The sequence below is a fragment of the Hoplias malabaricus genome, chromosome 2 (assembly GCF_029633855.1).
Source record: "Hoplias malabaricus isolate fHopMal1 chromosome 2, fHopMal1.hap1, whole genome shotgun sequence".
NCBI lineage: Eukaryota > Metazoa > Chordata > Actinopteri > Characiformes > Erythrinidae > Hoplias > Hoplias malabaricus.
In genome coordinates this window covers 54,032,808-54,048,667 of record NC_089801.1, presented here as the reverse complement: position 1 = coordinate 54,048,667, position 15,860 = coordinate 54,032,808, and the positions used below count along the sequence as shown (strand labels likewise).

The window sequence follows — 15,860 nt, the reverse complement described above, 5'->3', positions numbered from 1 at the left end:
ATCTTACTCACTTTCAGTTTCACATTGACTGTAGGCGTGCCTCTATATATGGGTGTAGTATACACTTGCAGCCCAGTCGCGTTCTTCCTATTCTGAAATACTGGTTGCTGCAGAGAGAGTGAGGTGAGTAAATAACAGTTCTGCTGTCTGGGAGTAGCATTTAAGTTTTGAGGTTATTCAAACAGTATTTTTCCCTCAGCAATTGTCTCCTAGAAGATGGAGAATGATCAAGGCAGTTATGAAGATGTCTCATCAGCTTCTGAAAGCAGGTGAGTTTCATTTTATACTGTAAAAAAGGGAAACCTTCTAATAAAAATCTGCCTAGTATATTACTTTAAGGTTGTTTTATGTCATAAAAAACCTTGCACCTCCCAATCTCCCAGTATTTTTCTTATAGAGATGGATAAGTCTCTATAGGTCTGTGTTTTACTTTATAAATATTACTAAAGTTAATATTTAGGGTGCAAGTATTGGAGGCAAAGACCTATTTTTTTTATTTGTTACAATTATAAATATTATTATTTTGAATGTATTCCATTTTGACTCATTTCCTGCACATGGAGGTGCAAAGCCCTAATGTTATCTGTGTTTATTATTATTATTATTATTATTATTGGTTTTATTATTATTATTCTTATATTAAACACATTCACTCATTTTTAAAGCACTTCCTATGCTTGAAAACTCACTTTTTTTAAAATTCTAAAAGTTATGAAGAGCACAGGCTTGGGCGTGATTCAGAAGCTCCATAGGGCCCCAAAACACAGACAATGGTCAGGATGAACCTGAAATTTTGTAAGGTCATTGATCACATCACAGCAGACAAACATCACTTTGTGTTATCTGAGTCCACACAACAGGAATTCAGCCATTTTGAAATGTGCGAAATTTTACATGCCATTTTGGGAAGCGGATGAATTTCAAAAACTCATGAAATTTCACAGGTTTACCTGAATGATCTTGTTAATACAAGTAAGGATATCATCAGTTCTATAGCATCACCTATACTTTCAATGTTTATACATCTGGAGTGCTGTAAAACTAGCTCATGGCTCTCTTTCAGATCATGTGATACACACCTACTTATGGAGATTGTGAATTCCTTGTTTGATGTGTGTGCTTCCCTTACATACTCTGGAGGTTTATTTTTTCACTTATTTTTATACTTTCTATGAACATTATTATTTATGACATTGATGACAACCACAACAAAAAAGTGAGATAATATATAGTGAGATAATTTGCTGGAAGAATAATATGCTTCTGTTTTTACAAATACTTGGGTGCTTTTCACTGTGTGTTCTTTCATGCCAAATCTCTTGATTATGGGAGCCAGGCTCCACGTCTGATTTAATCTGACATCTGACTTTTTATGCAGTTGTTACTGTATGATTGTCTCAATAGAAATCAGTGTGTGATATTTAGTGATATTTAATGAGCAGGTGTGAGGTTATATTCAAGTGGGCCTTACATTGTTCATTGTTTTATTTTAGACCATAGCTGAATCATACTTTAAACACCTTGAAATATTTCATCACAATTTACGTTTGAAATTGGTTGATGTTTCTGTTAAGTGACTTTATTATGATTTAAGAACAACTAGGTCAATGATTTTGTTTTTATATTCATTCATTTGGTATGATCTAGCAACTACAATTAGCCATTGGTTAAAGAGATTTCTCTCCAAAATAGTAATGGGCATAGACTATTTTGTAGTTGCTACCACACACTTATATAGATGAATAGAAAATTTCATCATATGTCAGGAGTCAGTTATAAAAGTAATAAAATATAATACTTTTCAGTTTAGTGATTTTTAATGGCGTACTCAGACATTGGCCAATCAGACATTGGTACTGTGACCCTAGGTATGAATGTGTGAGTGTGTGTTGCCCTGAAAAGGACTGGCATTCCCACCTTGTGCCCAGTGATTCTGGGTAGGCTCCAGAACCACCGAGACACTGAACTGGATAAGCGGTCCTTCACAGGGTGACACACACTCACACCTCCGGACACTTTTGAGTTGCCAATCCACCTACCAAGGTGTGTTTTTGGACCATGGGAGGAAACCAGTTCCCCATCCAGGGTGTGTTCTTGCTTTGCACCAAGGGATTCCAGGTAGGCTCTGGACAAATGATGGCCCTGAACTAGATACGTGATTATAGAAAATGAATGAATGAATGAGTGATTAAGGTGCAGCTAATATTACGAAATAACTTATTATGATGAAGTTTCAAAAACAGTTGAATAATGTCTATAAAAACTTGTTTTCCTAAATTATGTCATGCATTCCTCATTGACAGTAAGCATAGATGCGAAGGACAGTTCCACAGTCATTTTGAGGAGAAAGTTCGTCCTTACATCGATCTGATTGACTCTCTAAGACTGATAGGTATTGATGACAATTTAGCTCTTCCAACAATAGCAGTGATTGGAGATCAGAGCTCGGGGAAAAGCTCAGTGTTGGAGGCACTGTCTGGAGTGACATTACCCAGAGGGAGTGGTGAGTACAGAGTAATAAAAAGTATCAAGTAGTAACAGTATCAAAAGATCAAAGATCATGTGAAGTTTCTTGCTAAAAATCCTGACGACATATCCTGACTTATGTTGTTAATAGTTTTCCTTCTTGTGTAAAGTGTAAGAATGTGGTGCCATATTTTTGTCCTGTTCTCTTTAACATCATAGGAACCACTAAATATAAATAAATACATACATACATACATACATACATACATATATGCAAACAATGGTCTCTGTCCACTGTAGGTATTGTTACCAGGTGTCCTCTGCAGCTAAAGCTGAAGAAAATCAGGGGTGGAGTTCAATGGCGAGCGTTCATATCTTACAAAGGGAAGTACATTTCGTTTGATGACGCCTCACTAGTTGAAGCTAATGTTCAGAAAGGTATGATTCTGATTAATTAAGCAAAATTGTTTGCATTGAAGAACTATATGTAGTGTCATGGCCCACAAGTGGGTGCCATTTAAAATAAATGTATATGTACTTGAGTAAAATACTTTGTGCCTTTTTTGTTTTCAATATTTGGTAACACTTTATTGTAAGGACCACAAATTAGGGGTTTCTTTATGTCCTGTTCTTTGCAAAATATTCATTAAGTTAATTCACTGTGACAATTATTAGTACTTTATTGAGGGTCTGTTGTGATAGTAATGCACATTAAATACTTTAAGACCCTGTTATGCATATCACTGAGCATGAATTATTATTCAATCATTGTCTGCTTAACCAGTTCAGGGTGCAAAGCAGGTACACACTCAGTCCTTCACAGGGCGACACACACACGCACACACACACACACACACACACAAATTCACTTACACACTCACACCTATGGATACCTTTGTGTCGCCAATCCACCTACCAATGTGTGTATTTGAAACCCACGCAGACACAGGGAAAACACACCAAATTCCTCATGTTTTTAGTGTGCACTTGGGAGGAGAGCGTAACAGAACCAAGAAACATTAAAGGAAATGAATGTGAAAATTTTACTGAAGGAAGTAAATAACTTTTACAACAATTACAAATTATAAAGCAATTCCAGTGAATTCCCCACAATAGACCCCTAGTTAAGTATTAATAATAGTTGAGTGAATAAAACTTAATGCATAGTGAATAAATCTCTGTGGTTACAGACAATGAATGAATGAATGAATGATATTGATGGTTATTGATTACTGATATTGATGATTTTGTTAAGAGGTTCCACTACAGTTCTGCAAGTAACTCAATACTTTAACAATTTACTAAGCTGCAGGGTTTGTTTTTGTGGTGAGGGGACATACATTTTTACTTGAAACGTAGCCTAACTCTAATCTTCAAGTGCATGTATTCAAAGTTTTCATGTGTCTAACAGTTCAGAACGAATTGGCTGGAGATGGGGTTGGAATATGTGAAGATCTCATCACTCTGGAGATTATGTCTCCTGAAGTGTGTGACCTCACACTGATCGATCTGCCTGGAATCGCCAGAGTCCCTGTGAAAGGTCAACCTGAGGATATTGGGGAACAGGTGAAAATTAAAACTAGAGTGAAAAGTGTAAAACTAGGACCATAACATTTTAAAAGTAAATTACTTTTTTTATATATATTTCTGCCTTTTATTCCTGTCACAAAGATCAACCGTCTAATTCGTAAATACATTGAGAGAGATGAAACCATCAATTTGGTTGTTGTCCCATGCAACGTTGACATTGCAACAACAGAGGCACTGAAAATGGCCCAAGAAGTGGACCCTGAAGGGAAAAGAACTCTGGGTAAAGAAAAATTCAATCAAAGCAACATATAGCAACGTGTAGCTTTAATTCAATAAAATATTTAAAATATGATAATACAAAAATGTTTTTTCCCTATCAGCTATTCTTACTAAGCCAGATCTTATTGACAAAGGAACAGAGAGAAACATACTGGATGTCGTCAGAAATCAGGTCATTCCCTTAAGCAAAGGATACATCATGGTTAAGTGCCGTGGCCAGCAGCAAATTGATAATAAAATCTCTTTGGAAGAAGCTACTCGAGTTGAGAGAGACTTCTTCAAATGGCATGAATACTTCAGGTAATTGTACACAGGATAAATTGTAAAATATCCTACGAGAGTACATTGGAGCTTCACACAGGGCCCAGCTCACTCTCTTCCTATAGCAACCACTATATTTCTGTCCACTAAGGTTGATGTGGCCATTTAAGATCTGATCAGCAACTAGCGACATCTAACAACTAAAGTTACTCACTAGGCCCAGCATGAATACCCAAAACACCCACTATTTCCCTAGTTCTTCACAGGGGTCATCATGAAGGCACCGCCCCTGTTTTGCTGAATTAGGCTTCTACACCTGCAGAAGGCTCAACAGTGTAGTCTGAGTCTGTAGACCCACCCCCTCCATGTTAGTTTCACAGCCCTATCATAATTTATATGTAGATTCACATTTCAAGTGAGCATGTCATCTGTAATTTGTAAGTTATATGCTCTCTGTGACCTTTGACCAACCCATAATATGCATGGTTTCTTCTTATATACAGTTGCCTTCTGAATGAGGACAAGGCAACTATTCAGTGCCTCGCTACTAAACTGACTCAACATTTGGTTGATCACATCAAAGTACGTATTCATTTTTAAATGTATCCAAGTGTCTTTTTCCCCTAAAATGTCAATATCACCAACCAACACTAACAACTGATATTTGTAGATTATTTTGTGCAGCTCTCAGCTGAGCTGGTCACAAAGACAAGAACAACTTTCTACATTTGAACGTACATTTTATGTGCAGTCATGTCTGTGACGGCCTGTGATCACATCCCCATTGCTGCTTCACTTTTCCCAATATAGATTTATTGAAATATGTCTTTTGCGTGATCTTTTTTTATTATTATTTCAGAAATCGCTGCCTCTGCTCTCAGAGCAAATAAAGAAACTACTCTGGGATTTGAGAAAGGAGTTGAGTCAGTATGAAGCTGGACCCCCACTGGATCCACAAAAAAGGAAAGATTTCTTCATTAGTGTGAGTGACCACTTCTTATTCTTCAACGTGTGACACTGTATATAAAGGGACTGCTAGACTGCCAATCTCCATATTGTTAAGGTACTAACTAAAGTTTTGTGTGTAGGAGTCTTCATTAATGATGAGAGTCATTAGAATCCATTTAATATCTTTTTTGGATTTTAAAGAGAGCCACTTTATTTCTTTTTTCACTTCACACTAACAAAATTAGTCACATCAATCTAAATGAAGGTCATAGTGGTGAACATGTGTGAATGCACAAGTGCCATCCTGGGTTTTACCTTTCATCCAGGAGCAGTACTCTTTCTAGCTCAGTAATAGCCAGATATCTGAAAAACTAGGTGATGTAGCCTAAAACTGATGAATTGTGCATTGTGTTTATGGTAGATGAACCTGATACAATGACCTGTGAATGGAGATAAAAATTACATGTGCAAAATATATTAGGCACAAAGATGTACATGCTTAAAAACCTGAAATGCACTGTGGCTTGTCCCTTGTTTGTGCAGACTTTGATGAAGTTCAACGACAAGATCAATCGCTCGGCAACTGGTGAAGCAGGAAATGAATACAACTTGTTTGTTCAGCTTCGCTCAGAATTCAAAAAGTGGAAAGACCATCTAGACAGCACAAAGCCACCATGTAAGTAAATCAGCTGCTGTAGGCAGGGAAGTCTTGGCTGTGCCAAGCACTGTTTTTTATTATGGCATAAGTCTAAAGTGATATTTCAAATATTACAAAATGCATGGTTCCAGGTGGCATGGATGTGTTGCAGTCACACAGCTCCAGGGACCTGGAGGTTGTGGGTTCGAACCCTGCTCCGGGTGACAGTCTGTGAGGAGTGTGGTGTGTTTTCCCTGTGTCCGTGTGGGTTTTTTCTGGGTGCTCCGGTTTCCTCCTACGGTCCAAAAAACACACGTTGATAGGTGGATTGGCTACTCAAAAGTGTCCGTGAGTTTGTGTCCCCCAATGTGGCCCAATCCAGGTTCCTCCTGCCTTGCACCCAATGATTCCAGGAAGGCTCTGGACCCACGGCAACCCTGAACTGGATAAGTGGTAACAGATAATGAATGAATGAATGAATAGTTCTTACATGGAATAGAACATGAAATTTATATATACTTCCTTATCTACAAACCAGATTCCAAAAAAGTTTGGACACTAAACAAATTGTGAATAAAAACTGAATGCAATGATGTGGAGGTGCCAACATCTAATATTTTATTCAGAATAAAACACAAATCACAGATCAAAATTTAAACTGAGAGAATGTATCATTTTAAGGGAAAAATGTTTTTTCCCAAATTTCATGGCGTCAACAAATCCCAAAAAAGTTGGGAAAAGGCCATTTTTTACCACTGTGTGGCATCCTCCATTCTTCTTACAACACTCAACAGACGTCTGGGGACAAAGGAGACCAGTTTCTCAAGTTTAGAAATAGGAATGCTCTCCCATTCATGTGTAATACAGGCCTCTATCTGTTCAATCATCTTGGGCCTTCTTTGTCGCATCTTCCTCTTTATGATGGGCCAAATGTTCTCTATAGGTGACAGATCTGAACTGCAGGCAGGCCATTTCAGTATCCTTCTCCTACGTAGCCATGATGTTGTGATTGCTGCAGAATGTGGTCTAGATGGGAGCATATGTCCTTCTAGAACCTGAGTTCTCTAGAACATAGTTCTCTGCATTAATGGTGCCTTTCCAGACATGCAAGCTGCCCATGCCACAAGCACTCATGCAACCCCATACCCTCAGCGATGCAGGCTTCTGAACGGAGCGTTGATAACAACTTGGGCTATCCTTGTCCTCTCTGGGCCAGATGACATGGCGTCCCAGTGTTCCATAAAGAACTTCAAATCGTGACTCATCTGACCACAGAACAGTCTTCCATTTTGCCACACTCCATTTTAAAAGACCCCTGGCCCAGTGCAAACGTCTGAGCTTGTGGAGCTTGCTTAGAAATGGCTTCCTCTTTGCACTGTAGAGTTTCAGCTGGCAACAGCGTATGGCACGGTGGATTGTGTTCACTGACAATGCTTTCTGGAAGTATTCCTGAGCCCATTCTGTTATTTCCTTGACAGTGGTATTCCTGTTTGAGGTGCAGTGACGTTTAAAGGCCCGGAGATCACAAGCTTCCAGTAGTTTTACAGCATTGAACTACGCACCTTACGCACAGCAATTGTTCCAGATTCTCTGAATCCATTGATGATGTTATGCACGGTTGATGATGATAACTTAAAGGTCTTTGCTATTTTACGCTGGGTAACACCATTCTGGTATTGCTGCTCTATCTTTCTGCGCAACAATGGTGGAATTGGTGATCCTCTTACCATCTTGGCTTCAGAGAGACACTGACACCCTGAGAAGCTCTTTTTATACCCAATCATGTTGTCAACTGACCTAATTAGTGTTAATTGGTCTTCCATCTGTTCTTTATATGCTCAATTTTCTTTTTCCAGCCACTTATTGCTACTTGTCCCAACTTTTTTGGGATTTGTTGACACTGTGAAATTTTGAATCAACATATTTTTCCTTTAAAATGTTACATTTACTCAGATTAAACTTTTGATCTGTCATCTATGTTCTATTACGAATAAAAAATTGATATTTGCCATCTCCACATAATTGTATTCAGTTTTTATTCACAATTTCTTTAGTGTCCCAACTTTTTTGGAATCTGGTTTGTACAAACCATATTTTCTGCAAATATGGGATGGTCTGCAAGTTGTAAAAAAAAAAGAAAAATGCAATGATGTGCAAATTATTTTAATTCATTCATTCATTATCTGTAACCGCTTATCCAGTTCAGGGTCGCGGTTGGTCCAGAGCCTACCTGGAAACATTGGGCACAAGGCGGGAATACACCCTGGAGGGGGTGCCAGTCCTTCACAGGGCAACATACACACACACATTCACTCACACCTACGGACACTTTTGAGTCATCAATCCACCTACCAACATGTGTTTTTGGTCTGTGGGAGGAAATCGGAGCACCCGGAGGAAACCCACACGGACACGGGGAGGACACACCAACTCCTCACAGACAGTCTCCTGGAGCGGGAATCGAACCCACACCCTCCAGGCCCCTGGAGCTGTGTGACTGCAACACTACCTGCTGTGCCACCGTGCCGCCCCAAATTATTTTAATGCTATATTTAATTTTCACGAACTAATAGATATAGAAAACTTAAAATACAAAGTAACTTGGGGATTTCATCATCTATAGTGCATAATATCATTAAAAGATTTAGAGATTCTGTAGAAATCTCTATATGCAAGGAACAAGGCCCCAAAACTATTCATTCATTCATTGTCTGTAACTGCTTATCCAGTTCAGGGTCGCAGTGGGTCCCACAGTGGACCTGTATGACAGCAACACTACCTGTTGTGCCCCTGTGTAGCCCGCCCCAAAACCAATAATTCAGAGAATAATGTTGGAATAATTCACTGCACCTATAATGGGGTAGACACAACCACAGTGTAATTGTGGAATGCAGAATTATTCCGAGATTATTCTCAGAATTTTGACTTTATTCTCAGAACCTTTTTTCAATGTAGTAACCCTAAAACTCTGTCGTATTTAATTATTTAAATTAGATTTTTTTTTAAATCTTTATGTTATAGATGGATACGTTTCACATTTACGTGCAATTCTCTTTTACCACATGATGTAACCAATTTGTGTTCTCCACAAAATTATATGGATATGAATTTGTCAAACCTTGCTTAAATACACGCTAATTTTTCCTCAAAATATTTCTTTATAAATCACAGTTTGCGTGGGATGTTACGGATGCACATTTCAGAGCTGCTTTGGTGCGTATGCACCCTTTATAAATGAGGCCCCTGGTGAGCAGTTAAATTCTTATAACAAGCAAGAATCTGAAAACATTTCACTTTCCAAACTATAGTGACCGGTCGCCTCAGTTCCCAAACGCTAGGGTGTTGTTAAAAGGAAAAAGTGGTAAACCTGCCCTCGCATCAAATTCAAAAGGACAATACATTTTCTCAGTTTAAATATTTAAAGCTGATTTATACCTTTTTCAATTAAAAATATTAGTAAATGATTTTCACATCATTGCATATATTTTTTATTTACATTTTACACAGCATCCATTTTTAATGGGCTTTGAAGTCATTGGCTAGACTAGGTTAATTTTAATATTAATATTTATTGACGTTAAAAACTAAAAGATGAGTGGTAAAATAAACAATGTCAAAAATCGTTTGACATTGAAAAGTGTATAAATATTTTTCCATGAAATATGATTATGTGAAAGAAGAGATTAAATTTCATTCATTTTAATTAAAACAGTTCATGAAACGGTCCAGGCTGTGGTGAAAGAATATGATCTGAAATATAGAGGAAGGGAGCTGCCTGGCTTCAGTGATTACAGTGTTTTTGAGATGGTGGTTCAGAGACTTGTGATCCAGCTGAAGAGACCAGCCATAGAAACACTCAAGGTCATAAGAGGTATGTTTACATCTCATACACCACATTTCTCTCATGGTTTCATTCATTTTAATACAGATCTTTTTAGGACCTCCTTTGAGTGAACCACAGAGTCAGCTATTCCTATCCCAAAACACACCTGTTCCAATTCAGAAAGAATCCAATGTTTAGTTGATGAGCTGAATAAGAAATGTTGAAATAATTAATAATTATAGCCTCGAAATGTTATGTGGTAGATCCTGCTTAGCCTTTCTTCTTGCACACTTTGACAATTTGAGTTCAATGGTAATATCAGTCAATTGGCCCCGGGAAAGCAGGAAGTACAACTTGATGTTCAGCTTTGCTCAGAGTTCAAAAAGATCTCTCATTTCAATTATGAACTGAACAGACTGTGACCTGGTACTGAATTTGAATTTAAGTTGATAAACACTGTGAAAAATTAGGAAGTTCTGAAGTGAATAATGCTTCAATGATGAATTATTTAGAGCAAAATCTCCAAATAACAATATTTTTTGGTCAACCTGCATTTTTAAAAATGTATTTAACCTTAAATTTAACCAGGCAACTCATTAAGAACATATTCTTTTTTACAATGGCAGCCTGATTTAAAGACTGTGATCTGTTTTATGCCTTTCAGAGACTATACAGAAACAGTTCTCTGATGTGTCCAGATCGTGCTTCCCCCACTATCCCTACCTCCAGTGTGTTGCCATGGTAATGATTATTTTATATTAATAAATGCTAAGAGAACAATTCTTAATATACTCTTAATGTACTAATGTTCTGTACTAAAACATTGTTGCTACCTAAGAACAAGATCGACAACATTCAGTCAAAGCAAGAAGCCAAAGTGAAGCAGAGGATCTTGGAGCAGTTTGAGATGGAGCAACTGGTCTACACTCAAGATGGAATCTACTTCAAATCCTTGAACGAGACCTCTCTTGCTGCAGATGGTCAAAAAGTTTCAGAGGATAACTTTGCTGGGCTGGACAGCAGGAGCAAGTATCCTGAAATGCTGAAGGCTTATTATGAGGTATAGTTTATTAGTTATTTATTAGTATTAGGTTAAAACCACCTTAAAGAACTACTTTAACCACAGCGACCTAACCACAAAATGCACACTGGAATCTCTGCATAATACATGACATTTATATTTACTTAGTATTTACAATATTTAGCAGGCAATCTTATCCAGAATAACTTGGAAAAATGTGTGTAATGCTGTTCAGCTCAATTAGATTAGAGTCCAAATAACCTGGAATTATGATAGCACTAGACAAAGGAGTCAGTGCAGATACTGGGAATAATAATAATAATAATAATAATAATAATAATAATAATAGGGTGGCAAGGTGGCACAGTAGGAAGTGTCGCTGTCACACAGCTCCAGGGACCTGGAGGTTGTGGGTTAGAGTTCCGCTCCAGGTGACTGTTTGTGACTTTTCCTCCGGGTGCTCTGGTTTCCTCACACGGTCCAAAAACACACGTTAGTAGGTGGATTGGCAACTCACCCTGTGAAGGACTGTAGCCCCCTCCAGGGTGTGTTCCTGCCTTGCACCCAGTGATTCCGGGGAGACTCCAGGCCCATTGCAACCCTGAATTGAAAAAAATAATAAAAATATTATTACTGACATAACTCAAAAATTCAAATACAATGTCCAAGACCATGCCAGTCAATGTTTGACTTAATTAGCCACAAGTCTGTATAAAGAGATTATTGTTTTAAAAATACTGACACTAGAAAATGATAAGAATAGTAAGAATGTCTTGTAGATTTCCTCCTTGTTTACTTGGTCACCGAATTCGTTGCTGCTATGGCGATATTAAGCAATTGCAGAGGAATTACAAATCAAGGCTGAGCTACTACTGTGCCATTAGGCTAAGCATTATACGTTCTTGATGAGAAATTTCTCGTCCTTCCAAGCAAAAACTGTCTATACAGTGCTACTAGGATTAAATAAAGATGATTCAGATTCCAATAAGAATGACCTGCATCATGGTACTTATGAATACAGACATGACCTCAGATTATGATGCTATAAAAATTAGGAGGGGGTGGCACGGTGGCGCAGTCACACAGCTCCAGGGAGGTTGTGGGTTCAATTCCCATTTCAGGTGACTGTCTGTGAGGAATTTGATATGTCCTCCCCATGTCTGCATGGGTTTCCTGGTGCTCTGGTTTCCTCCTACGGTCCAAAAACACACATTGGTAGATGGATTCGCAATTCAAATGTGTCCATAGTTGTATATATGTGTATATGTGTGTGTGTGTGTGTGTGTGTGTGTGTGTGTGTGTGTGTGTGTGTGTGTGTGTGCGTTGCCCAGTGAAGGACTGGCACCCCCTACAGTGTGTATTCCTACCTTTGACCAAATGATTCTGGGGAATAAATGAATGAAAAATTAGTAGGGCAGCAGTAAGTAATGTTTGTTTCTTTGAGATATATCATATAACTCACTGAGCCTTGTCTATCACCTATTGAAACAATAAAAAAAATCTGTAATTAATCATCTCCTAAAATATTCTGATCATAAGGCCTAAAATTGTCTATCAAAGGTAACTATTACAGCATATTATTTTCTCTCTCACCAGATTGTTGTGGAGCGTTTGGCGGACCAGGTGCCGATGCTGATCCTTTACTTCATGCTGAAGGAGTCTGCGCATCTGCTCTGCAGAGAGATGCTGGGGTTATTGGATGGTTCCAATGTAAATGAGGCCTTCAGAGAAGAGTCAGAGGTCAGCAGACGACGTGTTAATCTGCAGAACCGCATTGACCGTCTCACCCTCGCTCAAGAGAAGCTCAGCAACTTTCTTTGAAGGACCTTTGATTTAAACTAACATCATAGGTAATGGAAAATCTGACAACCTGGGAGTATTTAGCTGCAATAATAACATTTCCAATTAATGTTTATTTTAAATGTAATATATACATTTTTTTGTATGTTTACTTTAAAACAATCTACATCAATGGTACCACTCTCCAGCGCATTTTATCGTTTCCTGCTCCCAGTGGTCCAGATAAAACTACACAAATATTAAGCCCTTCCTGGAGTGAACCGTGTGTGTTAGAGCAGGGTAAACATGAGAACTTGTAGAACTGTGGTAGAGTCTGCATTGGGACCTGGTCTACATAAAACTTCAGAACACAACTTAAAAAAAATAATAAATCTGAATAAACTGATGAATTGTGCTTCTGTGTAGAGTGGTATTCACCAGTGAATATAATTCTCAGTACAGAACTAAACCTAGGTACTTTTAACATCTAATTAAATATGTTTGAAACTGTTGAAAAAAAAAATACTAAAAGAAAAAGAACCAAAATCCAGTAGTTTTTTTAGTTATTAATCTTAGACTTTTAAAGACAAAAGAGGGCACTGCAGTCTCATTTATGATAATGTGGCCAATCACTTTTGCATTTCTATTTTGTCCAACATGGTATTACTGACCAAACAGCAATTATGGGTGTGACTTACAGATTGAGACAAATATAGACACGTTATTTAGTTCTGACCATTTAAACCCTTTTAGGACTTCGCTTGTTACTCTCTTGCATACTGATTCTCCCATGTTTAATAAGAGGGAATATCAAGTATTGTAATATTTAATAAAAAAACATCCACCAAATCATCATGCTTGGTTGTAACAAAATTTGGAAAGAAGGTTCTTACAACTTAATAAAGTTACATTTAGCTTAGCTTAGCTATTTAACTGGATCCATCATTTAGAAGTTACAACCACTGTCATTATAAACATGCTGTTTGTTATTAAGATATCCTTTTATTTGTGCCCTGTGGCCCTTATTAATCAAAACAGCTCATGAACAAATATGATCAGAAGATGAGCGATCACAATTTACACCAACAGTTTTCAATACCAGTAGTTTCATCTTCAGCAAACCTGTACAATCAAATTCATACTTGGTACGAGTGCATGTCATTTTGAGTTTAATCATTTAACAACAATTTTTAAAAAATGCATGGATCTAGTTTTTTCTTACATATACACTGATATAAACAAATGATTCACCTATTCTATCTTCTGCTTAAAGACATATTACACTGTGCTTTTATTTTATATCCCTGAAATCAACCCCCCTCCAAACAAATAAATGATAATAAAAAAAATAAACAAAGTGAATGCAGCAAAAACATCTATAACATTACAGAAACACACCATTTATATGTATTATTTTAGGAAAAAGTTTTGTTTATTCACATTTTTCAGTCATTGTATTTTACTACAGAGCAGAGCACAGCTCTGACCTAAAAGTCTGCATTGCCAAATTAAGTGAAAGTAACCACACATTTTTTTTTCTTTTTTTTTGATGAATGGAGGGACCAATTCATTAAATTCATCAATTCATCCATGGTAGTGAACTCACAAACAGTAAGGGCAGTGAACACACACATACCCACAACCAGGGCAGGGGGCTGCCAACCACCTCTGCGCCCTTGCTCAAGGGCACTTCAGCTGTAAATTAATTTTTCCTTGCCAGTCCCAGGAATTAAACCGGCAACCCTCCGGCCTCAAGCTGACTCCTTTAATATCAAAGCTATGGCTGCCCTGCCTTAATGTTCCTACATAATAACTAATATCCCTGGTTTATGCTTAGCTGAATGCACTATTAACAGATTAACTTATGGATCTTCAAAAAATAAGAGGAATTATCGGTAGTGTGTCTCACTCCACTCTTGAGGTCTACTCTTCTAGTCTTGGGACAATGCTCTGAGGATTTGATGAATTCAGTCACAGGAACTTTAGAGAGGTCAGGTACTGATGAAACTCCAACTCATCCCTAAGTCAGTGCTATATAATTCCAGGGAACGTAGTTCACAGTGCCTTAAACATTAACTGAGACTTATAACTGAACATGGTGGACTTGGATTCATGTACAGCTTTTCCAGAGACCACATTCCTTTGCTTTAAATGCATTCTAAGATTATGTAAAAGTGTCTTTTCTCAGGTGAATACCTTACATTTTACTGAATTACCTCAGTTTACTTAGAATTAATTTATAACAGTTTGGAGGTGCAAACTGTTGGAAAAGAGTATGATGTCTCTCTCATTTAGAGCATAGCATGGTATACTTTGGTGCTCACATAATCACGTTTCCATGCTTTTTTGCATTTAAACTATTTTTTTATTCTGTAACCTGTTCAGAGGTTATCTGTGGTTTTATTCGTTTTTTTAATGGGTTATATTGGTGGTGATATATGATTGTGTTTGTTTCAGGCTTGATGTGTGGAGACTGCTGTGGGCACAGCTTTACCCTCCCTCAGCAAGATGTGAGTGACAGTGGGTAAGGGTTCTGCCAGTTTTGATATACACCAAGCCAACAATACTGCTGTGTTTACTTGTTCTTGTTCACTACACCCTTGATAGTACATATAATAAAGAGCATTAAATGCAGTATGGCTGTGTCTCATTTCTCCACCTCTTCTGACTTCAAAATAATGTAATACTAAGTGTGTAAATCTGTGTAAAATATATAACTGTGTAAAGGCAATTTTTCCCCACTTTTAGGTATTTTTATTGAATATAAATTATATATTTAGAAGTCTTTCAGAAGGGTAATATATACATCTAGCAGAAATGCTGTAAACAAAGATATAGGATGGAATTACAAATACCACTCATAGGTTTTACATATTGTGTTAGTTTTGGGCCTGTAATTTTAATTCAGTTGATAAAGTGCATATTAGTCAAATGAAAAAAAATAAATAAATAAACATATAAAGCCTGACACAAGAAATAATAATAAAATAAAACTGATTTTTGAAAATCACACATTATGTGGCCCTTTAACTAAAAATCTAAATGTTAAGTAATAATTTTGGGTCATGTACTTTCTGAAGGCATCATATTTAGGCATTTACCAATATTTCTCTAAT

General features: G+C 37.3%; 1 protein-coding gene across 1 annotated transcript; it reads left to right on the top strand.

Annotated features, from left to right (window-relative positions):
• The first annotated feature begins 216 nt into the window (after window positions 1-216).
• On the top strand, window positions 217-15,340 carry LOC136686438 (interferon-induced GTP-binding protein Mx3-like). Its single transcript, XM_066660217.1, has 14 exons — window positions 217-269; window positions 2,304-2,503; window positions 2,767-2,904; window positions 3,878-4,032; window positions 4,138-4,276; window positions 4,377-4,575; window positions 5,040-5,118; window positions 5,396-5,518; window positions 6,028-6,160; window positions 9,834-9,992; window positions 10,609-10,685; window positions 10,783-11,004; window positions 12,562-12,815; window positions 15,202-15,340. The coding sequence occupies exons 1-13, from the start codon at window positions 217-219 to the stop codon at window positions 12,784-12,786; spliced, it is 1,902 nt and encodes a 633-aa protein (XP_066516314.1). The 3' UTR covers window positions 12,787-12,815; window positions 15,202-15,340.
• The last annotated feature ends 520 nt before the right edge of the window (window positions 15,341-15,860 follow it).

Excerpts from the sequence above, each read along its gene's own strand:
- LOC136686438 (XM_066660217.1), top strand. The coding sequence starts at position 217 with ATGGAGAATGATCAAGGCAGTTATGAAGATGTCTCATCAGCTTCTGAA. Across the intron at positions 2,504-2,766 it reads GACATTACCCAGAGGGAGTG|GTATTGTTACCAGGTGTCCT; the intron begins GTGAGTACAGAG and ends TGTCCACTGTAG. Across the intron at positions 11,005-12,561 it reads TGCTGAAGGCTTATTATGAG|ATTGTTGTGGAGCGTTTGGC; the intron begins GTATAGTTTATT and ends CTCTCTCACCAG.